Consider the following 26237-nt stretch of genomic DNA (forward strand, 5'->3'; position numbering starts at 1 on the left):
CACTTTTTAGCTTAAGAGAAATTCTATTCAACATGAGATACCAATCTCCTTTGAAGGAAGGAAAGAACACAAAGCCCTCTACATACCTCAACACAGAAAGTTACCCGGAAAGTAGCTTTTCTGGAGAGTTTAGTTTAGCAAGAAAAGTTAAGCCGAAAGCAACGGTGGCTTTGGTCTGAACGTTACCTGTGGTGGGTCCTTAGACTGACACTGCGGTGGCTCTACTCTGTCTCTTCTCGCAGATGCAAGTGCCAGATGGGGAAACTCCTCGTCATCCTAAGTAAACCACACACCTCTTTAGCTCTTCGTGAATCACATCAACGCAAATATGCCAGAAGTTTCTTCTTGCTTGTACTGTCTCTCTTTAATAAGGTCCCATAAAAGTTCTCAAAATTTTATAAAACAGCCTGAAACTCTTTAATGTAAGGGCTCCTGTTTCAGACCCAGAGCGGTAGCCTACTGGCAAAATCCTCGCCTTGCATGCGCCAGAATCCCATATGGGCGCCGGTTGTGTCCCGACTGTTCCACTTCCCATCCAGGTCCCTATTATGGCCTGAGAAAGCAGTACATATGGCAAAGCCTTGGGACCCTGCACCCACATGTGAGACTCAGAAGAAGCTCCTGGCTCCTGGCTTTGGATCAGCTCAGCTCCGGCCACATGGGGATTGAACCAGCAGACACAAAATCTTTCTCTCCGAAAACCTGCCTTTTAACAAAAATGATCTTTAAAAAAAAGGGGGGGAGGTGAATGGGAGACCTTGTTTTATTTAACTCAGAGTAAAAAATAAAGATTACAGTTCTAATACCTCTGTCCCAGAAAATGTGAGTGCCACCAGATGTCTTGGTACACCTGAAGAGTCTGTAAAACTGACCTCAGATCACCGTGGCATGAGTATTTAATCACCTGTTCTTCCACGGGCTAAGTTTTCCATTAGAGAAATCATCAAATATAGATGGAATATAAACATTCTGCATTTATTCTGAACATAGATTGTTAAAAACAATTTTTAAACCATTTAAAATATGAATTTTTTTCAACATTTTAGGTGACTTGGGAAGAGTTAAGTTACTTGGAAAACAGTGAAGAAACATGAATTATTCATTGACCCAAACCATAATGTTCTGACATGGTAGTGGGTCTTCAAACATGCAATCCAGCTGTGCTCTAGTGGATATTCTCAGAACCCCAGGGCCCTTAACAGACTTGCCAGGCCTCTGGAAATGGAAACGCCCCAGGATGAGCCTGAGCTGGACTCCCAGACAGCACAGACCTGTGGGAGTGCACACACTTCAGGTACCAAAGCTTGTCAGACACTGTGAAGGAAACCCCTAGGCCTGTGGATGTAGGCAGAACCCAGGCTGGTTCCTCAGAGTGTAGGGACCTTCTGGGAACATCACAGGATGACAAGAGCACTTTCAGGAGTGCCTGGAATTTTCCTGAGGGGCCCACAATGTGTCCATGATATAAGTTGCTTTCTGTAGTGAAGCACTTTGCATAAAAGCTCTGGATAGAAAAGGAGGCAATGCGAAAGTCAGCATTCCAAAGCAAGGAAAACAGGGAGAAGGCAGGGGAAATGTTAGTAATGTGGCCCACACCATGAAGTTTCAATGAAAGTAGTTTTGTCTCTATACCATCCATTCGTTTAAATGTTTACATGTCTCCTATGGGACCGCCAGAAGCCAAAATCAAAGGTTATTTTCTTTAGCAGCAAGAAATGGTTTATTAAGAAGATTTCTGGGCCCGGCGGCGTGGCCTAGCGGCTAAAGTCCTCACCTTGAAAGCAAGCCCCGGGATCCCATATGGGCGCCGGTTCTAATCCCGGCAGCTCCACTTCCCATCCAGCTCCCTGCTTGTGGCCTGGGAAAGCAGGAGAGGACGGCCCAAAACCTTGGGACCCTGCACCCGTGTGGGAGACCCGGAAGAGGTTTCTGGTTCCTGGCTTTGGATTGGCGCAGCACCGGCCGTTGCGGCTCACTTGGGGAGTGAATCATCGGACGGAAGATCTTCCTCTCTGTCTCTCCTCCTCTCTATATATCTGACTTTGTAATAAAATAAATAAATCTTTAAAAAAAAAAGAAGAAGAAGATGATGTTCTGAAACGTTCACTTAGGAAACCAGTATGAACCTACACTGTTATTAGGAAAGACCCATTTATTGAGTCACACTAGGTAATACATAGAAACATACTTCAATCCTCGGTGGCTCCTGAACTGTCAGGACTTCGCACTTTGACTGAGACTTTTCTTTCTTCTTCTTAGCTTTTCTTGAGGACACATTTTGTTCAACGTTGCCACCCTGTGATGCTTTGAACTAGAACAAAAAAAAGCAAAAACCACCCAGTGTTAAGGCACTCAAGAGCCTTCTTAATACCTAGATATATCAGAGCAAAATTAAGCAACACATAATCCATTTTAAAAACTGGTATATGTGGGGCCTGGCGCAATAGCGTAGTGGTTAAAGTCCTCGCCTTGCCAGGATCCCATATGGTCGCTGGTTCTAATCCCGGCGACGCTGCTTCCCATCCAGCTCCATGCTTGTGGCCTGGAAAAGCACTCAAAGATGGCCCAAAGCCTTGGGACCCTGCACCCGCATGGGAGACCCAGAAGGGCTCCTGGCTTCGGATCAGCGCAGCACCGGCCGTTGCGCTTACTTGGGGAGTGAACCATCGGACGGAAGATCTTCCTCTCTGTCTCTCCTCCTCTCTGTATATCTGACTTTCCAATAAAATAAAATAAATCTTACAAAAAAATAAAAAAAAAAACTGGTATACGTGGACAGTCCAGCTTGGGAATGATGTCGTTAATGATACTAATAATGCCAACTTGAGTTTTCTCACCGATTCAGTCATGCCATTTGGTCAGCACTGCCAGAGGGCCCTAATCTGACTGACATGCCTGCTCATCAGAATCAGCTCTGCAGTCCTCCCCCGTATAAAGGACTGGGCTCAGATCAGGCTGCGATACCAGTCAGTTCACATTAGGATCAGGACAGCAATCAGACTGGGCTGGGATAGGCTACAGCACCCACCAGTAGGAGCTGGAACAGGGGACAAACTAGACTAGACCAGGCTGCACAACAAAACTGCAGACGCTGAGGTGAGATGAGTCATGCCAGCCTGGGCCTAGCAAGGGCTAGGTTCATGAGTCCCAGGGATGGGGTATCTGACAGGGCTCAGGTATCTTGGCTCAGGTCCTAGGGCCCACCTACATGGTGGGGGTCAGGTTCTGAGCCCTGGGGGAAGGGGGAACCGGTAGGGCTTGGGTCACCTGGCCCAGATCCTGGGTCCATCTACTAGGTGGGTGTTGGGTTCGTGAGCCCCAAGGGTGGGTGATTTACTGGGACTCAGGCTGTCCCTAGTCTTACAGCCTGCCTGTGAGGTGTCAGGTTCATGAACTCCAGTGATAGGGAATCCGGCAGGGCTCGGGTTGCCTGGCCTGAGTCCTGGGTTATGCCTGCAAGGCAGGTGCCAGGTTTTTGAGTCCCAGTGGTGGGGGATCCAGTACGACTACTTGGGTTGCCTGGACCAAGTCTGGAGGCCCACCTATGGGCCTATGGGTATGGGGTTTGTGAGCCCCAGGGGTGGGGGATCAGACAGCGCTTGGGTCATCTAGTCCAGGTCTTGGGCCCACCTACTAGGTGGGTGCTGGGTTCATGAGCCCCAGGGGTGGGATCTGGTTAGGTTTGGGTCACCTGGCCTGGGTCCTTGGACTTGCCTGCAAGAACATGTCCTACTTAATGAAAAAGGTGGAGCAGTGGACATAGTCCCTGTTGTAAAAGGAGAATATGGAGCTCATTTGGTGCTGTAACAGAAGAACAGAGCTAACTGGACAACTACCCCAAACGATCACAGCAAAAATTTTGGTGAATGGAGCCAATGGACGTTGGGAGGGTGACATCATCCTTGGATCGGTGAAATCGGTAGCATTTCAGAACTCTCAAAACCACTTGGACAGAACCCTCAGAATAAGCACACATTGAGACTCTGGATTGATATGAGGTGGCAGTTCCTCATCCCTGGGTACTGGCACATGTGGCAAGCCATGAGTGGTTTCGCCCTTTGTCTCTCCCCTTCCTCCAGAAACAACAAGAAGAAATAGCAAATTTGGAAGAAATAAGTTCACCCAAGTTTTCCGAAACCTCAATCCTTCCAGCCTGATCCACCATGTTATCATTATAAACAATAAAATTTATAATTAAAAAAGAGAAAGGAAAAAAAAAAAAAGGAGGAGGACTGGGCTCACAGGCTAAACTCCTTGCCTTGCATGCGCCAGGATCCCATATGGGCGCGGGTTCGTGTCCCAGCAGCCCCGCTTCCCGTCTAGTTCTCTGCTGGTGGCCTGGGAAAGCCGTGGAGGATGGCTCAAAGCTCTGGGAACCTACACCAACATGGGAGACCCCGAAGAAGTTCCTGGCTCCCGGCTTCAGATCAGCTCAGCTCCGGGCACTGCAGCCACTTGGAGAATCAATGAACAGACAGAAGATCTTCCTCTCTGTCTCTCCTTCTCTCTGTATAACTGACTTTCCAATAAAAATAAATAAACCTTTAAAAAAAAAAAAACTAGGCTCGCCACAGCCCTACTCACAAACACTGCAGTCCTGGCCCTTCTAGACAGGACAAACGTGACTGCAAGATCTCTCTGTTTCTCCTTCCCTCTGTAAATTTGCCTTTCCAAGAATAAATCCTTGAAAGAATAAAATTGTTAAAATCTACTCTGAAATAGAATCTGATATGCTCCTATAACACGCAAGGAATGACAATAAACAAAAGCCAATAATATTCTTCAGATGACCACAAACTGTGCAGTTCCATTCGGAGTATTCCGCTACCAGAACTCTGGGATTTGTGACGCTGAACAGCAAGCTTCATGCAAATATTTCAAAATCTGAAAATCTGCAGAAGTTGAAACACTTCCTGACCATGGCATTCTGGACAAGTGCTACTCAACTGGAATAAATGCAAATACTTCCCATTAGGAGGAGGTGACACACGCAACGTCACAGAGGACCAACACAATCCAAACACTGTGCGTATCTTTTACTCTATAATTTTTGTTTACTTACGGAGTAACACACAGGCCACACACACACACACACAGACGCAGTTCTGTGACCGTCAATACACACTGTTAGCGACTCCCCAGCCCCCGGCAGGCAGCACCTCAGGCTTCTCTGGGGCGACACATACCTTTGCAGCAGGATGGGCAACATGCTTCTCTGTGTTGTAGGAGGGATCCGGAGATGAGACTTCAGAAGACGACATACTAACACTTTTAGCATCTGCTGATGAAGCAACGGTCTTAAGGTTTGTCATGGAAGGAACACTTTTAGGGGCTGCTGACAGTTCTGTAGATAATGTCTGCCGAACAATATAACCCATTGGTGTCCAAGATAATTCTGCTCAAAGACAACCAAAAGTGTTGAGCAATCTCAACAGTAAAAGAGAAATGTCTTGGTTACTCACATGCATTACATGAGGTAACTGCTCAGAGCATAATTAAATTTATGCTACTATTCCACACATCCCATTGGAAACCATGTCAGTCACTAAATGGGATTTCCTCTTGGAGCATGCACACTGAATTTTACCTTTTAACTTGTAAAGTTAGTTGATTTTCCTAGAAACTAGTCTTTCAAATTGGAGTTTGAGGTAGGGAAACAAATTATAGTCTGGGTTAAAAACAACAACCCACAACATCCACATGGAAAACACACAGAATTAAGGAGCTAAATACCGAATTTTGGCCCTACTAACCTTAATTGTACCTTTAAAACATCATTAGACTTCAGCTACCACAACAACGGATTTATGTCTTTTTTTTTTAAACACAGGATAAGTACAGCAACACCACTCCTTAGGTGGCCATGAAACTCTACATGTAGGCAAATCAAAAAAACAGCCATGAGAACACGGGGAGGTGGCACCTGCGAGCAACCTGTGGCTCCTGCAGGAGGGGAGACAGACTGCTTTTTCACGTCAGAGCCTGAATGCTCAGAGCAGCTTGGGAGTGAAGATCAGGACTAAGTCACATCCTGTCAAACGTGAGTGTGCAGAAGAAAACACAATGATGGACATATCTGTGTCTCCCGCTAGGGCAAGTCACTAAACCTTTTCAAAGCGGAATGTATGGAACTCTGCCTGCACATAGGGGGTTACTTCAGGAAGTCATGGGAAAATGAGAGCGCAAAACTGAAATGCACAGAAATGAAAACGCCAGCATCCCTTACAGAGGGCCGGCTCCAGCTCCAGCACTCGAGCTTCTATCAGCTCCCACTGGAGATGCCGATGGAGCTCCTGACCTCATGTGGCCCAGCTTTACTGTGTGGACACTTGGAAAAAGAACTAGATAGATCTCTCTCTGCTTTTCAACTAAATAATATAAATACATATATTTGAAAAAAAATGAAAAAAGTTCAAAGGAAAAAAAATAAACTTGTCCCTTAATCCCATTTTTCCATGAACATTTTGAAGTACTTCTGTGTGACTTCTTGGCGAGGCCAGGCCAGGTGACACAGAGCCTGGCCCGGGGTGTCCAGGACCCCTTCAGGAGTGCACAATCAGTTTCCCTGATAGCAGCAACGTGGCAGTTGCTTTCCCACTCCATTTCAATTGAACCATAGAGTTCACCTAGGGCTGCATGATGTGGGATAGCAGAGCAGCCAAATGTCAAGAGAGATCTACAGGACCACATGTGGGACAGGCACAAACCGGAAGCCAGGATGCTGCTCACTGAAGCATTTTCACTTCGGAAAACAGTTACTTTTCACCACTCTATGTTAAAACACAATGCAATTAGTGTTATTTTTAAGCTAAGTAGTACTAAAAATTCTCATTTGAACTTCAAAATATGGCAGGTACTGATAGCTATTAACAAATAAACAAAAGCTCTTGGGATTTTAGTTGTTACCAAAACGTTGAAGAATGGCTGATCATTGATGAAAATCCTCGTTTCTGAATTTATAAACTTCTCACTACATTGGGTACAGATTTTACTCACCCTTCTTACCTCTCACAGTCCTTATGTGTGCTTGTGGAACCTCATTTGCTGATTTTCATCTCCTAAACTAACACTGATGCGCTTTTATCAATAATCCATTAGCTGCCTTAAGGAAGACTTTAAAACAAAAATACCTAGATTGCACTGTGGTTAAAAATAAACTTACAGAATATACAATTCATTTTTAAAATAGTATTCTGTAGACACTCTTACCTCTTGCACATGAAGCGACACTGGTAACAGCACTGTCGGTTACAGACTCATTTCGGTTATTATTTTTTCTCACTATTTCACCCTAAAAGGCAAACATCAGTTATCATCAGAGGAAAGCAAATTAAAACAAGATACAGGGCTCAGCAGCGTGGCCTAGTGGCTAAGGTCCTCGCCTTGATCCCATATGGCCGCTGGTTCTAATCCCAGCAGCTCCACTTCCTCTCTGTCTATCCTCCTCTCAGTATATCTGACTTTGTAATAAAAATAAAATAAATCTTAAAAAAAAAAAATAAAACAAGATACACATGTATGAGGATGGTCCAAATAAAAAACACCAACAACTCATACTCTGGTAAGCTTGAAGAATAACAAGAACTGTCACTGACTGTTGGCGGGAATGTAAAATGGGTTAAGTGCTTGCAAGACAGGCTGGCATTTTCTTACATATTAACCACACTCTTACTATATGACCTAGCAATCGAACTCACCGGGATTTACCCAAAAGAACCCAAAACATGCACACTCACACAAAGTCTTCATACAGACGATTATAACAGCTTCACTGGCAACTGCCAAAATCCAAAAGTATTTCAGCAGATGAATGGATAAACTATGGTATGTCCAGAGCAGAATTTTGGTACTAAGAAATAAACTATCATGACACAGAAGACATCAAAGAAACAGAAATTCTTATTCCTAAGTCAACGATGCCAACCTGAAAAGGCTCCATGCTTTCTGATCTCAGACGCTTGTCATTTTGGAAAAGGTGAAATAACAGATGTAGAGTATCACAGGTTGGCAGAGGCTGGGGGGAGGTAAACAGGCTGGGCAAAGAGGATGTGTAGGGCAGTGAGTTTACACCATTCTGTGACGGTGAACAGATGTCAGTGTAGAGTTGCCATAACCCACAGAATATACACAACAAAAATGAACCCAAACTGGATCTGAGAGCCCTAGGGACAGGGATCCAGCGGGGCCTGGGGCCTGGGTCGTTGGCCTGACTCCTTGGGTCCGCCTGTGAGAAACTGGTCCTTTTCAGTATAAACGGAGTGGTGGACGGCAGGCCTTGGTGCACACGGAGGGTATGCCAGCCCAGTGGGGCCTGCAGAGGACATCAGGGCCATAGCAGAGAAAGGAAAACAGAACAAGTTAGACAACTACCCAGCCAAAGGATCACAGCAAATATCTGGGCGAATGGAGACTCTAAGGCCCACTGGGTCAGCCAACAGACATTGGAAGGGTTTCCTCATTCATGGATTGGTGAAACTGACAGCATTTCAGAATTACTGCAACCACCTGAGCAGAACCCTGTGAGTGTGTGCCACTTCGGGACCCTGGGTCATCAGGCAGCCATTCTCCATCCCCAGGTTGAGGTGGTTGGGAGGCTGGATGTGGCTTCTCCCCTTCGCTACCCCCAGAAACAGGAAGAAACACCAAGTTTGGAAACAATAATCACACCCACTTTTCCCTAACCCTGGATACTTTCCACCTTGATCAACCATGCAATCATCTAAAATAAAATTAAGAAAAAAAAAGAAACCCAAACACCATCATGGACTGGGTGATAACAATTTATAAATGGAGATGCATCGGTGGCATAAATGGGTCACTCTGTGGCTGGCTGCTGCTAACATAGGAAACCATAGGAATAGGTAGAGGGCAAAAGGGATGGCTGTCCTTCCTCTCAACTTCCCTGTGAAAGCAAACTGCTCTAAAAATTAGTTTTTAATAAGCCAAAGCATTTATTTTCTTACTGGTTCAAATTAATTATTTATTTTAAAGTATAAGTAGCCTTGAGAGTCTTAACATCTGCAAATACAAACGTTAATTAAGATTTCTCAATATATAAGTACTTACTGTGGGAAATTACTCCCATAAGATCTCATTCTTGGGGCCAGCATTATGGATTCATAGGCAAAACTTGTGCCTACAGCACCGGCATCCCATATGGGCACTGGACCAAGTCCTGCCTCCTCTATTTCTAATCCAATTCTCTGCTAATGTGACGGCCCAAGTGCTTGGGCACCCACAAGGGAGACCCACAAGAAGCTCCTGGCTGTGGTCTGGTCCAGCTGCAGCCATTGTAGCCATCTGGGGAGTGGATCAGCCGACGGAACCTCTCTGTCTTTCCCCTTCTCTAACTCTGCCTTTCCACTAAGTAAATACGTAATCTCTAAAACCAAAACCAGATACAGCTCATTCCTGAGAGGAAAGGAGACTCATCTCCCATCTCAGGCTGAGTTAGTGACCCTTCCAGTGCCAATGTCAGAGTATGTGTGCGAAGAGAGGGAGGAGGAGAGTGGGCAGCAGGGAGGGGAGAGAAAAGCCCCAGCGTGCAGGCACGCTCCGCTGGCTTCACTTCCCAAACCCCTACAGATGCCAGGCTGGACTGGGCCAAAGCCAGGAGCTGGGAACTCCACCCAGTTCTCCAAACCACAAGCAGCTTTTAACAGACATGGAAAGCAAAGTCAGATCCCATCTCCACGGCACTTAGAACTGCAGTGCTCGCAGGGGAATGTGAATGCCACCACCGACCAGGCGAATCCTGAACTCCAAAACACCATCAAAATGGCCACCAAGACAACATGCCTACGCCTCTGTGATGACAAAGCCTCACACCCTGAGCACAGGATACACAGTGGCACTGTGTGCTGCAGGGCAGGACACCTCAGACAGGGGCAGGTAGTTGGCACGGCAGTTAGGACGCCCTTTGGGACCCCTGCATACCAAACCAAGAGTGCTGCACTCAATCCCTGGTCCTACGTCCAGTCCCAGCTTCCAGCTCACGTGCGGGTCCACTACCTGATCCCTGCTGCCCACGTGGGAGACCCAGACTGAACTCTGGGCTTCCTGCTTTGACTTTGTCCAATCCCACTTGTTCAAGAGCGGACCAGTGAACTGCAGATCTTTGTCTCCCCCTCAGCACTGGGAAGCAAACGGCAGTCACTATTCTCATTCTTTCTTCTCCTCGCCTTCACACTAGAAGGTACCCTTACCTCTCTGGAAGTTCTCAGCAAACATTCGCCAGAAGCCATTTACGACTACTAACGTGACACCGTAAATTCTTGGAATTCTAAAATCACCCTGTCTGAAGAAAAGGCCTCAATATTTGATGGACTAAGACTGAGACTAAATACTGAACATCATGTAATTTAAAATGATTCAACAGCAAACTAAAGGCACCAAAAAAATAACTTTTGCTGTCATTTGCAATATCACTAGCGAAACAAAATGGAGATTAAAAAGCCTGGAAAACTCAAATATTATTACACTATGTAGTTTTAAATATCATTATTCCAGTTTTTCTGTTGTTATTGTTGTTTGTTTTTCTTTTACAAAAATGTTCTTTTTTCTGAGTTGGTACTACAATGTCAGAACACAACGCCTGGGCCCAGTGTGATGGCTCAGTGTCGAAATCCTCACCCTCCACATGCCAGGATCCCATATGGGTGCCAGTGTGTGTCCCAGCTGCTCCATTTCCCATCCAGCTTCCTGTTTGCAGCCTGGGAAAACAGTTGATGGCCCGCGACCTTGGAACCCTGCACCCGTGTGGGAGACCCAGAAGAAGATCCTGGCTCCAGGCTTCGGATCAGCTCAGCTCTGGCCATTACAGCCACGTGAGGAGTAAAGCAGCAGACGGAACATCTCTCTCTCTCTCTCTGTATCTCCTTCTCTGTAAATCTGACTTTCCATTAAAAAAAATAAAAGGAAGATCTTCCTAATATTTCCTTCCTAGCAAAGCAGACCTCGAGTGCACACCAGGATTGCAGTGCAGTGCTGAAGTAATGAAATCCCCAAATCATGCAACTCACCTCCAGCATGGTGGTAGGCTTGCCCACTTGCAAGGCAGGAGCACCAGCAGAGGCGGAGCACAGAGGTCCCCAGGTGGGTGACGGCGGTGGCATGTTTCTGTTTTCTGGACCCTGTAGTTCAGGAAAATCCAAACTGCTAAATTCAAACTCAGACTTGGAGGTAGATGCATTTTTTGTAATGATTCTGGATTTCCTATCTGTTCGTTTATCATAACCATCTGGAAGTAAAGAATTGAAAGTAGAGATGATAAGCTCCTGTATCTACGACAAACCTGGTTCATCTCCGGGATGAACACGGCCCAATGCAGCACAGACAGGACCGCCAGCTGCTGCTGGGCGAGGGTGGGTTTTGAGGCCTGCAGTCATCTCCACCAGTCCTCACACAAGTGCGGGAAGGGCAACGCAGAGGCTGCTAAACAGGCAGCCCCTGGGCCTCCCGCCTCCTGCCTTTCTGCTCAACGCAGCAGCTCTGATACCCTGGCTGTGCTGGGCTCCTACTGTTCAGTGCCATCTCCAAGAAGAACAAGTCCACAGAGGCAGCTGGGCAAAGGGCAGCGGGATCTGCGGTCGGCTGCACCTTACCCGATTTCCAGCTATGAGTGTGAGCAGGCAAGCGGGAACCTCTAGCTGACTTCATCTCACATGATCTTGCATCAGCCCTTTTACTTGCAAATTCCTCATCATATGTTTTCTTCCCAGCGAAGGCTTTTTCCTACAGGAAAGATAAAAGAGAAATCTGAGATAAGAAAATTAAAACTAGAAATGCTGAAAATAACAAATTAGTCAAGTGCTCACAGCTCAAAAAGATTAGATCAAATCTTTGAAAAGGCAAAAAAAAAAAAAAAAAACCAACCAATTCCTTGCATTTTAAATGCAATGACACACAAAACCTCAGTAGCTACTCACCTTAGAGGGCGATAATGTGTCTTGCGGGAGGGGGCACGCAAGCTCCTCACCGGGCCTCACTGACTGAGAGCCTGGGTAACAGCTGGCCTGGTTATATTCATAATGGGTGCCGGGCAGTGAGCAAACATTGCGTGTAGACTCCAGCGTGTAAGGGGAATAGGCATATGGCTGCAGGGCCATCTCACAAGATGCATACTGAGGAGGAAGAGCTGAGGCTCCAAAACTCATACCTCCAGGATAGATTTTCTGTCTAAATAAAAGACACAGGTTTTTGTTCAGATTTCACAGTACAAACCAAACAGCTTAATGCTCTATAACACTAATTAAAACTTTTAAATATTTAAGATTTTGAGAACATACACATGTACTAAGCCACAGCTTCCAACTTTTTTTTTTTTTAAAGATTTATTTTTAGGGCCCGGCGGCGTGGCCTAGCGGCTAGGGTCCTCACCTTGAACGCCCCGGGATCCCCTGTGGGCACCGGTTCTAATCCCAGCAGCTCCACTTCCCATCCAGCTCCCTGCTTGTGGCCTGGGAGGGCAGTCGAGGATGGCCCAGGGCTTTGGGACCCTGCACCCGCGTGGGAGACCCGGAGGAGGTTCCTGGTTCCTGGCTTTGGAGCAGCGCGCAGCGGCCCATTGCGGCTCACTTGGGGAGTGAATCACCAGACGGAGGATCTTCCTCTCTGTCTCTCCTCCTCTCTGTATATCTGACTTTGCAATAAAATAAATAAATTAAAAAAAAAAAAAAGATTTTTTATTGGGCCCTACACGATAGCATAGCAGTTAAAGTCCTCGCCTTGAACATGCCGGGATTCCATATGGGCACCGATTGTAATCCCGGCAGCCCCACTTCCCATCCAGCTCCAGCTCCAGCTTGTGGCCTGGGAAAGCAATCGAGGACGGCCCAAAGTCTTGGGACCCTGCACCCACATGGGAGACGTGGAGGAAGCTCCTGGCTCCTGGCTTCGGATTGACTCAGCTCCAGCCATTGTGGCCGCTTGAGGAGTGAACCATCGGATGGAAGATCTTCCTCTCTATCTGCCTTTCCAATAAAATAAATAAATAAAAATTCATTTTTATTTTTATTGCAAAACACTCACTGCCTCACTAGCTCTAGGCCCCCATCTCCAGCTTACAGAGCACTTCCACTTCATATTTTCTGGATTTGAAATACATTAATCTCAACGTTAACAGCTAGTACCCACACTAAACCCACTTCTAGCGCCTCCCTGCCTCTAACCAGGAGCAAATGTCTGGCCTACTGACTTAAATGCCACTTAGGATGCCCACATTCTAGGCCACTGCCTGGGCCCTGACGTCTTTCACAGTTACCTTTCAGTAACTAACTCCAGTGAATAAAGAGGCGCCTTGCAGCTCCTGGAGGACAGATTCTGGAAGGCGGCACAACTCCTTTAGGAAGATCAGGGAAGAGGAAGACAAGGATGATTGGGATTGCTATGGAGTGTTAAAAGCAGCAAAGACAAAACAGGGTTGTTGGGAGGAAAATCTACTTTTTTCAAGGCGAAAGATTTCCACTTGGACATCGGACAGCAGTGTTACAATTTTTAACCCCCGAGACTGTGACAAGTGTACAATCACACTCGACAAGATCGCAATATTCAAGCATGTTAAATCTCATCACTTTATCTCCACTTTTAAGCCTCTTTCTTTCAAACAACTCCTTTCCGGTGCAATGTCTCCTTATTCCTGAACTGTTTTCTTGTCAGGTGAGAATATTGCTAGCCTACTCTTTTCTTGGTAACTTTCTTTTTTTAATAACCAACCTGAGTTACGAAACTGTTAATTTAAATTCAGCATTATGACTACTTAAGTCTATGGCTTCAACCCATGTCACTGCTGAAACATCACTTGAGCCATACAAATGGCTCCCACCTTTATTTTGGGCAACTAAAACACCACCCAGCAGATGGCATAGAGTTCTTGTCATTGAGTGAGCATTAGTTCTGTATTTTTTTATGTCAGTGAAGACAGGAAACAACTCATCTGAGACCCATGCCAAACCACCCCTTCAAAAAGGATGAAATGACAATAGAATAATTGGGTATTCCACTGTAAAGGCTAATTTTAGGAGTATGCCTAACTGGATTAAGAAACACTTAAGAGCTGGCACGACATCACTTCCGAGTGTCTGCGAGATTGTTTCCTGAGCAGCCTGGCACTCAATTCAACAAACTGAGTTGAATGCCCCATGCCAGTGAGTGGGTCACACCCACTCAGGCAGGGTCCAGCGACAACCACAAACGCAGAGCAAAGGCTGTTGCTCCCCCTTTATCCTGAGGCCAGACAGCTCTTGCTCTAACACAGGAGTATTCCAGGCCTTCGGGCTCCGGGATTCACACCACCCCAGAGTTTCTAGCACTTTCCTGCTTCTGCGGCCTTCAGCCCCACACAGAGCTGTGCCAGTACTCCCCCAGGGTGTACAGCCTGCACTCTGTCAAGGGACGTTCCCGTAACTGCAGGCACCAGCTGCCCTCATAAATCCCCTCACATCCCTGTGTCTACATACATCTCTAGTCAGTTCTGTCCCTTGGAGAACTCTGAGTAACACACCTATTAGACCAATTCCAGCACAAAAAGGGCAGGATTTCAAATTCTATCAAAAACCAAACTTTCATTATTTCCTAAATAAACCATTTCTATGCTAGAAAATGTATTTCTAGAATTTTTAAGAAGTTATTTTTGATCACTCTGTGCAGGTGCCAACAAATTACAACAAAAAACAAAACAAAGCAAAAAAAAACACCCTGAGCCATACCAAAGGAATATAAGGCACAAAAATTCTTACACACACTCCTGCAGACGTTTTAAAATCAGGATCTACAAATCAACCTACACAACCACGTGAAAGGTTAATATTCAGTCTTCAAATTCATCCAAGGGTCTGGTGCAGTCGCCTACCAGCTAAAGTCCTCGCCTTGTATGCGCCAGGATCCCATATGGACCAAAGCTCTAATGTTGGCAGCCCCACTTCCCATCCAGCTCCCTGCTTCTGGCCTGGGAAGGCAACCGAGGATGGCCCAGAGTCTTGGGACCCTATACCCATGTGGGAAATCCGGAAGAAGTTCCTGGCTCCTGGCTTCAGATCGGCTCAGACTGGCTCAGATCCAGCCATTGCAGCTGCTTGGGGAGTGAACCAACAGACAGAAGATCGTTCTATGTTTCTCCTCCTCTCTGAATAATGGACTTTCCAATAAAAAATAATAATAAATCTTTTTTTTAATTTTTATTGAAAGTCAGATTTAGAAAGAGGAGATCTTCCACCTGCTGGTTCACTCCCCAAGCAGTCACAATGGCTGGAGCTGAGCCAATCTGAAGCCAACAACCAGGAGCTTCTTCTGGGTCTCCCACACAGGTGCAGGATCCCAAGGCTTCGGGCCATCTTCCACTGCTTTCCCAGGCCACAAGCTGGGAGCTGGATGGGAAGCGGAGCAGCAGGGACATGAACTAATGCCCATATGGGATCCTGCTGTAAGCAAGACGAGGACTTTAGGCACTAGGCTGCTGTACCGGGCCTCTGAATAAGATTTGAATAGCTTAACCTAAAAATTAAGGGTAGTGCCAGATTGTGACATAACCAGTTAGGCAGCCACCTGCAATGCCACACAAATGGGCAGGGTTCAAATACTGCCTCTCAACTTCCTGCCTAGCACCATGCTGTTGTACCTGGGAAAGTTAGGGGAGCTGGCTCAGGTATAGGGCCTCGCCACCCACACTGCAGTTCTGGGGTCCTGGCTTTCACTCTTTAGGGAGGCTGAAAGAACTCTCTCCTCCTCTCTATAGCTCTACTTTTCTAATATATAAAAAATAAATCTTTGTATAAACGAGGCAAAGATAATGTTTATTCACTTGATCCTTCCCAATGCTTTCCTCTTCCCTCTTTCCAGCCATTTTGTCACTCATTCAATACATATGTTTAAACTTACAAACAAACGAACCTTAAAACTACCTTTCCTGATACTAATATGAGTTTCCATCTTCCTTTGCCTAAAATTAACAGAGTATGGAGGGGGAAACAAGTTTTTTGGACAGTCACTAGTTCCTAGCTCAATTTTTTTTTAAGTCTATTTTTATCGAAGAGCCAGACTTAGAGAGACATTCAATCTGCTGCCCCCCTCCCACCCCCAGGCAGAGCTGAGCTGGTCTAGAAGCCAGACGCTTACTCCTGAGTCTCGTGGGTAGGTGCAGGCGCCCAAGCACTTGGGCCATGCCCCGCTTTCCCAAGCCGTCAGCAGGGAGCTGGATAAAAGGTGGTGCGGCCGGAACTGGGCCAGCACAGCCAGTGCTCCCAGCCTGCTGTGGTGCCAGCCTCAAGTCAGGGCCTTGTCTCAGGTTTTCCTCTCGTCACCTGTAGAGCTTCAGTACGATAGCTACAGCATACTGTAAGGCGTAACTGCAACTGATCAAGAAAAAGACCCCCAGGCTACGAAAGACATGAAGGTACCCACTCAGTCACTGGTTGCTCTGGAGCAGGGTAGCTGGGGACAGCGCAGGCTCCCGAGGACCCCGACCAGGTCACATGGCACCCTGTCAACTTGGGAACAAAGGGTTTGACATCTGCAGATAACTTCATGCTGCCCTGAGGAGAAAAAGCATTAACTCAGCTACGGACGAGTTCAGAAGTACACCAAAAGAAAGAATCATCTTCTAACAGTGGCAGAAATGCCAATTCCAAACCGCTACTTTCAAATGTGTCCCACATGAATGCAGGAAGTCATTCGCTAACAATCTCCCCCGAACGTTTATTAACTGGGAAACACTCTCCCAAATATGAAAAGGGGAAAATGATGATTGCCAATGAAAAAAGCACATCTCAAGTCGGGATCACAACTGACATCTTCGTGGCTTCAGACGTGGGCATGGACTCCACTTCCCTGCGTCCAGGAGGACCAGGACAGCCCACCCACTGCTGACAACTACGACCAATACCAGAGGCATTCACAACTCTATCTTCCCGAAAAAGAGAAGCCTTCTACTCCGCAAACTCCAAGCAGCCTTTGTTTTACTGCAAAACAAAAGCGTGATTTGCTACAGAATCACCCCCACAGCCCCGCGTCACTGGAATCTGAATTTTGCGGCAAGGGCTTGTCTTCACCGAGTCTCTTCAGGGACCCGGGCGCCACTCCCGCCCAGCCGCGGCACCTCAGCCTCTCCGCCGGCCCCCGGGAGCCCGCACCTCGTCTCGGGGCTCCCGCCGGCCCTCCGACGCCATGGCGGGGAGCCGGGAACCCGCGTCGTGGAGGTAGGCCAGCCACGGGCCCGACCAGCCACACGGCGTTTCCGCCTTCCCTGGCGGCGCAAGGAAATACGTCAGCAAAGCGCGACAGGGCCGGCCCGCCGGGCGGAAGTGCGCGGCGGTGCCGGTCGCACGTGGCGGGCCCTGCGCGCAGCCGCACTGCTGCCTCGGCCCGAGGGTGCAGGTGGGGCCGGGACGTGCACGGGGTCGGTGCCTGAATGGGGGGCGGGGGGGATCGGGCTGGGGCACCCCGGGGAAGTCGCCTGCAGAGAAGGGTCATCGGGAAGGGGAGCTCCCCGCTAGCCGCGGGCCTTAAGTGCCAAGCAGGGGCAGTTTCAAGTCCTGCTCGCGGGCCGAAGCAGAGCTCGGCTTCCCAGGACCCTTCAGTCCTAGGAAGGGGGCAGCAGGGCCCGGGCGGGGAGGGAAGGCTGCAGGCTGGAGGAAAGCCTCGAGGGGGCTGCGGCGCTGGGGATGGGGATGGGGTCGGTGCGCAGGTGCTGATCAGCTCCCGCCAATGCTCTGCCTGGTGGTCCTCCCCCTGCCCCCCGTCCGTGGGGGCCGCACGCGGCAGTCACCAATTCTGTAGGAATTGTAGTGGACACGCTGTAGAACCCACTGGTCACACTCACACCAGCCATTTTTACTCATTTGACATTTTATTTTCTAAGTTTATTTCCCAAGAGCTAAAATAAAAATTTCGATCACAAATTAACTAGAAAAATATACCTCAGTAAACGTCAAGCGGCATAAATGAAACATACAAACTTTTATTTAACAAAAGTAACAGGTGAACAGGCACTTACATCAAGGAAAAACCGAGTAGAGCACAGCGCCCTGCCCCGTCCCGGGAGCTCGCTGCGGCAGGCCGGAGCTGAGCTCTGTCGCTGTGAAGAATACAGCTCACGCACAGGGCTGCCAGAAGGTCTGTACATCTTAAGTATTCACTGAATACTACCCTTATATACACATATACATTAAATTGGGAATAGAACGATCTCCAGCTACACTTCACTTCTGTTGATCTTTTGGAAGAGGTCGTCTAAAGAGAAGAATATGCGGCTCTGCAAAGAAAATGTTTAAATCACTTTAGTATAATATGCCTGGTTTTTACTTAACATAAAGGTTTCAGCTGGACTAAAACTCAAGCAAGTACTACTAGCAAGTTTCAAGTGTCTAAAATGAACTTTGAACACTATTTTGCACTGTCAACTTTTTAGATATTCTGGCATCATTTTGGTTTCACCTATCCTACTAAAGTGTCCATAAGTAGAAAACCTACACTGCTAAGGAAGAGAAAGGCCATCTGGAGGAAGTGACGTCTCGCCCATGTCACCAGCTAATGGGCTTCACACTACTGCGCAACAGAAACTATCAGATAGGTCGTTTCAATAAGATGGGCCCAGGAATCTACAAATAATTTCCTCAGGTTCTCTGTACTAAGTGTATAAGCTACACGCCCCATTCCCAAGAAAGCTGAATTCTTAAGGAAGATTTGATAATACCATTTTCCATCAGTACAGATGATCACTTTAGTTCCACCTTATTTAACTTCTGCACTGTATCTGGAGTTCTTTCTGTCCGCTCCAAGACTGCAGAAGACAGCTCCGAAATTGGGAGCCGAGACCTGAAGCCAGGCACTGACAACGGGGAGCAACAAGAAGGGCTGAATGCCAGCTCGCCTGTGGCATTTATAACTAATCTAAAACATAGTCAAACTAATAACACTAAAAAGCAACACAGCATGGGCCCGGCGGCTTGGCCTAGCGGCAAAAGTCCTCGCCTCGAACATGCCGGGATCCCATATAGGTGCCGCTTCTAATCCCGGCAGCCCTGCTTCCCATCCAGCTCCCTGCTTGTGGCCTGTGAAAGCAGTCGAGGATGGTCCAAAGCCTTAGGACACTGCACCTGTGTGGGAGACGGGGAAGAAGCTCCTGGCTTCGGATCAGCTCAGTTCTGGCCGTTGTGGTCACTTGGGGAGTGAACCAGTGGACAGAAGATCTTCCTCTGTCCCTCCTCCTCTATCTGACTTTCCCACCTACTTCCCCTTGCCCTGCCTTGTCCACCCCATCCTCATCTGTTATCTTCATATGCATAAATTGTTCTCATCTGTGTAAATATCAAAAATATATTTTAAATTTAAAAAGAGCAATTCTGATTCCCTGCACAGCCATCTTCTGCTGCCCATCAGAACTGGCTAACACTGTGCTCACACCAGTCCCACCTGGCTCATGAATCATGTAGTGAACCCATCCCAGGCTCTGCTGGACCCCGAGTCTCCTCCACTCCTCCTCCGACATCAGGTGGGTTTTGGGTACTTGTTTGGAGAGTTCTCTGGGTAACATGACATGCCTGTGAAGAGAGAGCAAAATGAGTGCTCTGTGCCTTTCCTGCCATTATCATGCACTCGCCCCAGCGCAGCTGGCTCTAGTCATGCGATTCAATTCTGGCCAACAGGACAAGCAGGAAATATTCCATCTGTGAAGTGTGCTCCAGTGGAAAGCACATGCCAAGTCCTCCTCTCCTTTGGACTCCAGCATCCATCAAGGCGCACAGGAACTCAGTGACTGCCCACAGGAGGGCTGCTGACGAGCCTGGTGCCCCTGAGGTAGTGCCCTCGGTTCTCCCGGTACCACAGAGATTGGTGGTAGATCCAGTGCTGGTGTAACTAGAAGATGCTTTTCATGGCAAGGATTTTGCTCAAAATTCGTACCTCTGCAGGCCTTCAGCTGTCTAGTGAGTTACTGCTCTATATTCAAAAATTCAGTTTAAGCCAGCACAGAAGTCTGTATGTAGAAGGACACGTGCACAGCTGTGTGATGTCTGCAGTGCATCTGCACTCCTCCACGCACGGTATTCGAGTTTGTCAATCACAATTCTCAGCTCTGAGTTTACAAATAAACACAAGGAAAACAATCTAGAATATTCAGAAGAAGGAAGCTGCTCGACTTAACTTACAGTTGTGTCCCCCTGCCAGCTAACCTTGCGACCAGGAACTCAGCCGAAGCGTGCTATGAGCCATTAGCCATTAGCACAAGCACTTTTGAAATTCTGCAGTAGCACCTACGTTAAGCCTGTATTTTCAAAATGCTTGCTTTTGCCCTCCACAGTGTTAATTAACCTGGGAGGGGTTAATACTTTTGTACCTTGCCTTTATTATAAAAATAAACTACATCGAAAAGCCAACCAGTGATTTTCATAGATGTTAACACTCTTGCCTTCCTCACTATCCATAGAAACGGACTCTCCCATCAGGGCTTACTGTAAAAACCAACTTCGTGGGGAGCACGGTTCCCAGAACCCAAACTTAATTTCGGTACAAAGTCTGTAAAGCTGTCCACTTCATACCCAAAGTCTGCTTCTGTTTTATCAGACCCAAAGTACTTAGCTAGTGTTAAGGGCGCGCTCGGAAACCTACAGACACAGCTGCTGCTGCCGCAAGTGGGTCCCCAAAACACAACTATGGGCCCTGAATGGATATGTACACAGGTGCACAGACCCCGGGGCCGGAGGGCCGTTCCAGGTGTCGGGACGCCATTGCTGCACGGCCCCAGCAGGGCTCAACTCCCATTCGCCCTTGGCCGGAAGAAAAAAAGAAAAGAAAAAGAAAAGCCAGGTGGTTCTAACCACGACTCCGAAGCACTTCAAACTGCCGAGAGTAACTTCCTTTGCCTCCAAGGGGCCGACCCCACCAAGGGTCGGATCCGTTCCCCTCGCCGAGCTGGCACGGGCAAGGCCGCCCACCCCTGCCCGCCGCGGCGGTCCCCGCGCTTCCGCCGCCGCCCAGCCCGACAGAAGCAGCCAGCGACCCCAGCCCGGCCGCCCAGCGACCCCAGCCCGGCCGCCCAGCGACCCCAGCCCGGCCGAAGCAGCCAGCGACCCCAGCCCGGCCGCCCAGCGACCCCAGCCCGGCCGAAGCAGCCAGCGACCCCAGCCCGGCCGCCCAGCGACCCCAGCCCGGCCGAAGCAGCCAGCGACCCCAGCCCGGCCGCCCAGCGACCCCAGCCCGGCCGCCCAGCGACCCCAGCCCGGCCGCCCAGCGACCCCAGCCCGGCCGCCCAGCGACCCCAGCCCCGCCGCCGCCCTGTCCTCTCCGGCTCCACGCGCACGCCAAGGCCCCCGGCCCTCGGAGAAGGTCAGGGCTGTGGACTGCTCACCGGTACTCGTAGTGCTCGTCGAAGTACTTGTCCGAGTAATAGATCTGCTTGTGAGCCATCCTGCCGACGCGGCGGGCGAGAAGAAAACACAGCACGTCCGCGTCCAACCACACAACGACTCGACTGAGACCAACGACCTCGCAGGCCCAACGCTCGCGATTTGAATCCGACAGCCCGCCGCCGATTGGACGGGAGCACTGACCAATCACCTTCCGCGCAAGGTGCCAGCCTATCATAGCCTCATCTCTGGCGCTTTCGCGCTCAGAGTGCGGCCAATCAGAGCCCTGTTGCGAGGTGGCCCAAAGGAAGTTACAGGATGGGATGAGGCACGGGGACGGAGGAGGCCTGGACGGTCAGAGGCGTGGCTAGGGAAGGGCGGAACCGAGAGTCAGGAACTGCAGAGCGCGTGCGCAGAGCTTTGGAACCTTCCAGGGCGGTGGAACCGTTGGGACGGTGGTTTGTAGGACCTGTGGAGGCCTCGCGGCTTCTCCTCCGGCCGGCAGGGGCGGAAGCACGGCGCGTGGGAGGAGGGATGGCTTCTACCTCAGGACCTTCAACCTGCGCCGGAGAAAGCGGGCAGCGCGCCGCCGAGCTTCACGGAGACCTGGTCCCCTCCCGCGCCGGGCAGCCGCCGACAGGGACGCCGGATGAGTGGCCGACGGAGGGAGGATCCAGTCCCCGTTTAAGAATGCGTGTGCCTTTAGGGTAAAGATTCTGGAGAGATTCGCGAGAGGGGCGGGCGAGTTAAGCTGCCGCTTGGGGGATTCCTGACGCCCCACGAGCCCCATCGCGGGCGCCCCTGTCCCTTGGGAAGAGTTTGCCTGTCCCCTCCTCCAGGACCAGGCAATCCCCATAACCTGGGAAGCCGCCGTCTGCAGGGCTTAGGACCCAGCCCCACATCCGCTCTTGCTCAGTTCCCCTCCCTGGCAGTCCCTCCCGCCCCAATAATAAAGAATTATTCTGTGTGCATTAGTACATGCCTGGGTTATCGGGTGTAATGCTGCATTGCGATTGTGAAGATGTGAATGAACTACCAGACCGTGGGAAAGAAACACTTTCTGGGACTGTTTCACAAAACAACAACGAAAAAACACAAACGCACGCTTCCTGCAGATGTCTTTAAACACATGTGAAAAAGTTGAGCCGCAGGGGGTAGGTGGGCTGGCGTGTGCCATTTGGCTTAACCAGTAGGCAATAATACCAATAATGTCTCAGCTATTTTTTTCTCTTTTTAAGTATTTATTTACTTCTTGGAAGAGTTACTGAGAGAGCGGAACAGACATCTTCCATCCTCTGGTTCTTTGCCCAAGTGGCAGCAGCAGCCAGAGCTGAGCCGATCTGCAGCTGGAAGCCAGCAGCTTCTTCCAGGTCGGCCCCATGGGCACAAGGGCACAAGGACCTGACCCATCCTCCACCCCTTTCCCAGTCTGGGTGGAAAATGGAGCAGCCAGAGCTAGAATCAGCAGCCATATGGGATGCTGGTTCCTCAGGTGGAGGATTAGTGCACTATGCTGTCACACTGGCCTCAATTTCACTGATACTTTTGAGTATATTTCTGCTTAGATGAGCATGTCAGAATTTTTATTAGAAACATTTTTTTTCCTCAGAGAAAATGGAAGGTAACATGACAAGAAATCTTCCAACCCCTTGTTCACTCCTTAAATGGCCACAGCAGCCCAGGCTATGCCAGGCCAAGACCAGGAGCCTAGAACTCCATCCGGTGTCCCGGATCAGGGCTCAATCACTGGGGTCATCTTGTTCTGCTTTCGCTGGCATGTTAGCAGAGAACTGAATGCGAAACAGAGCAGCCAGGACTCAAACTGGCATTTGGGTAATGGCTGCTAACCTTACAAATGGCAGCTTAACCCACTGCACCACAGCTCTCAATCTCAAGGGGAAAAAAAATGAAAGGTTTATTTACTTCTACTTGAATGGTAGATCTCCATAGAGAAGGAATTGCAGAAAGATCTACCTGATGGCTCACTCCCCAAGCAACCGCAACGGCCAGAGCTGAGCCAATCCAAGGCCAAGAGCCAGGAGCTTCTCCTGGGTCTACCACACTGGTGTGCAGGGTCCCAAGGCCTTGGACCGTCCTCGACTGCTTTCCCAAGCTACAAACAAGGAGCTGGATGGGTAGTGGAGCAGCTGGGTCATGAACAAGCGCCCATAGGGGACCCTGAGACAGGCAAGGTGAGGATTTGAACCACTGAGCCTTCACCCTGGGCCCTCAAGAAAAATTTTTGAAACTTACACAGTCATTCAACTTAAGTTCCCCCACATTCTCTGACAGTGGTTTGGTTTCAGATTCCTCGGAGGATTTGGCACTTTGTCACGGTCTGGACGGGCATCTCGCCACGTGGCATTTGGTTACTGCCTGCCAGTGTTTAGTCTCCCCTCTCCACACACATATCCCACACCAGTTTTAAAAAAGACCTGCTGGAGAAATCAGGTCATTTGTGCCTGTGGAACCTTGCATCGTGTGGGCTTTTTCTAATCCCTCTGTTTTTTTAGAACTGCTTTGAATCTAGCTTCTGAAGACAAAATTTGCCCAAGTTCATTCAGCTAGTGAGTGGCATTCTCCTAGTGGACCGCAGTGTCTAAATGCTGCGTAGGCCGTTTGACAGTTATTCAGCACTGACCCGTAGAGATGGACAGTTAGAAACCCCATGGGTAAAAGGCCTTTCCAGCTGAGAAGCCAGCAAGACAAGGGAGTGAGGGAACGGTGCTCTCAGGGAATGCTGACCAGGTTGGACACAGCGTGTGCAGACCACGGGGAGGAAAGATGGGGCAGAAAATTGGCTCCCAAAGGTCACCATATGTAACAAAAAGGACCTTACAGGTGGGTGAAAGAGATGGAGAGATTATCTGGGATTTGGGGGAGCTGCAGTTATCACAAATGATCTTCCGGGAGAGAGACAGGAAGGCATGGGATGTGCTGTGACGGAGGGAGGGAGCACAGGTGTCGGACAGAGGGGGCGGAGTCTTCCCTCCAGTCCCACGGACACCTGGATCTGGGCCTTGCAAAACCTAATCCAGGCTGCTTGGCCTGTAAATGAATCAACCTGGGTTGTTTTAAGCCACTAAATCTGTTCAAGGATTCAGCCAGACTGAGAAGGGATTCGTGGACTCCCCGCTAAATGTCTGTCATTGTGAGTAACTTGAGTCCATTTGATGTCCTCAGGAAGGGAGCGCACGATCAGATCGGATGTGAGACAGGCCCGGGAGGAGTGTGTGTGATGGACCGGAGGAATTGCCTTCAGATCCCCGTGAGGAAGCTGTTGCAGGTGATGGGACATGGCATCTCACTGAGGGGCTTACCTTATAGCCATGTTGATGAGAAGGAAGATGAGACTTTGAGGGAAAACCAGTAGGAGTTGGACTTCGCTACTGCTTTGAGATGAGATTCAGGGAAAGCTTAGTTGCATGTATACATATGTGATTAAGGTGTATTGACTTGGGCCTGGCGCAGTAGTCTAGCGGCTAACGTCCTCGCCTTGAACGTGCCGGGATCCCATATGGGCACCGGTTCTAATCCCGGCGGCTCCACTTACCATTCAGCTAGATGGCGCAGCACTGGCCGTTGCTGTTACCTAGGGAGTGGACCATCGAATGGAAGATCTTCCTCTCTGTTTCTCCTCCTCTGTACATTTTGACCTTCCAATAAAAATAAAATAAGTTTTTTTTGAGACATGCACTGACTTATTTCAAAGGCCGAGTTACAGCAGAAGAGGGAGAGTTGGAGATTTCCATCTTCTAGTTTACTCACCAAATGGCCACGAAGGCCAGGGTTGGTACAGGCCCAAACCAAGAGTCCGAAATTCCATGTGAGTCTCTCACCTGAGTGGTATGGGCCCAAGCATTGGGACTGTCCTACTGCTTTCCAAGGCACATGAACAGGGGCTGTAACAGAGGCGAGAGTAGCCGGATTGGAAGCAGTGCTTCTACGGGTTGCCGGTGTCCTAACCCACTGCTCCACAATGAAAGCCCTGAGAAGATACTGGTTCCCTCCTAAACTAGGGGTGGAGGGTTCACTGTAGTGGTGTAATAGGCTAATGCTCTACCTACTAGTGCCAGCATCCTATGTGGGCACCAGTTTGTGTTCTGGCTGCACCACTTCCGATCCAGCTCTTTGCTTATGGCCTAGGAAAACAGCAGAGGAGGGCTCAAGACTTTGGGACCCTTCACCCATGTGTGAGACCAGGAAGAAGCTCTTAGCTACCAGCCAAGTTCAGCTCTGATCATTGCAGCTATTTGGGGAGTAAACCAGCGGATGAAAGACCGTATCTCTCTTGTCTCTCTTTCTCCTTTCTGTAAAATCTGTCATTCAGATAAAAATAAATCTAAATCATTTTTTGATTGATTGATTTCTTTTTTATTACAAAGTCAGATATACACAGAGGAGGAGAGACAGAGAGGAAGATCTTCCATCCGATGTTTCACTCCCCAAGTGAGCCGGTGCGTGCCGATCCAAAGCCAGGAACCAGGAACCTCTTCCAGGTCTTCCACGCGGGTGCAGGGTCCCAAAGCATTGGGCCATCCTCAACTGCTTTCCCAGGCTACAAGCAGGGAGCTGGATGGGAAGTGGAGCTGCCGGGATTAGGACCGGCACCCAATATGGGATCCCGGTGCATTCAAGGCGAGGACTTTAGCTGCTAGGCTACGCCGCTGGGCCCTCATAAATCTAAATCTTAAACAAACAAACAAAAAAATAGCATGCCTAAGGTATGCTCTTCCACATTCATCTGGAACTGCTCTGCCCTGCAAGCAGACCATTAATGTAACGAGAAAGTCGGTGGCCAAATAGCTGACGGTGGCCCTGCATCCAGTCATCTAGCAGTTGCTAGGTGCTGGGCAGTGTGCTAGGGTAGCACTGATGCTTCTGTGAATATTATGTCTCCAG

The 26237-nt window shown here is 48.9% G+C and overlaps 2 protein-coding genes across 6 annotated transcripts in view; both read right to left on the minus strand.

The window, feature by feature from the left end:
- The window catches only part of SECISBP2 (SECIS binding protein 2), a 32509-nt gene extending 15319 nt beyond the window's left edge, over window positions 1-17190 (minus strand). The window contains exons 1-9 of one of the 5 annotated variants that reach the window (XM_058672337.1): window positions 17124-17190; window positions 16396-16526; window positions 11928-12177; window positions 11604-11733; window positions 11022-11239; window positions 7210-7291; window positions 5187-5278; window positions 2189-2311; window positions 187-276 (exon numbers count right to left, since the gene is read on the minus strand). In XM_058672337.1, coding sequence (XP_058528320.1) covers window positions 187-276; window positions 2189-2311; window positions 5187-5278; window positions 7210-7291; window positions 11022-11239; window positions 11604-11733; window positions 11928-12177; window positions 16396-16526; window positions 17124-17159 — 1152 coding nt within the window. In that variant the 5' untranslated portion in view covers window positions 17160-17190. Of the gene's footprint in view, window positions 1-186; window positions 277-2188; window positions 2312-5186; window positions 5396-7209; window positions 7292-11021; window positions 11240-11603; window positions 11734-11927; window positions 12178-16395; window positions 16527-17123 lie in introns of all 5 variants that reach the window. The other 4 variants (XM_058672336.1, XM_058672333.1, XM_058672338.1 and 1 more) reach the window with 4 other exon arrangements.
- An 837-nt stretch (window positions 17191-18027) lies between these two features.
- On the minus strand, window positions 18028-21525 carry CKS2 (CDC28 protein kinase regulatory subunit 2). The gene is made up of 3 exons (XM_058672339.1): window positions 21338-21525; window positions 19405-19532; window positions 18028-18244 (listed from the first exon to the last, which is right to left on the minus strand). Exons 1-3 carry the CDS (start codon window positions 21394-21396, stop codon window positions 18192-18194), a joined length of 240 nt encoding a protein of 79 aa, XP_058528322.1. The 5' UTR covers window positions 21397-21525; the 3' UTR covers window positions 18028-18191.
- Between the last annotated feature and the right edge of the window lie 4712 nt (window positions 21526-26237).

Source organism: Ochotona princeps, chromosome 14, assembly GCF_030435755.1.
Source record: "Ochotona princeps isolate mOchPri1 chromosome 14, mOchPri1.hap1, whole genome shotgun sequence".
Classification (NCBI taxonomy): domain Eukaryota; kingdom Metazoa; phylum Chordata; class Mammalia; order Lagomorpha; family Ochotonidae; genus Ochotona; species Ochotona princeps.

Excerpts from the sequence above, each read along its gene's own strand:
- CKS2 (XM_058672339.1), bottom strand. The coding sequence starts at position 21,396 with ATGGCTCACAAGCAGATCTATTACTCGGACAAGTACTTCGACGAGCAC. Across the intron at positions 19,533-21,337 it reads GACGAGCACTACGAGTACCG|GCATGTCATGTTACCCAGAG; the intron begins GTGAGCAGTCCA and ends CTCTCTTCACAG. Across the intron at positions 18,245-19,404 it reads CTACATGATTCATGAGCCAG|AGCCGCATATTCTTCTCTTT; the intron begins GTGGGACTGGTG and ends TTTTCTTTGCAG.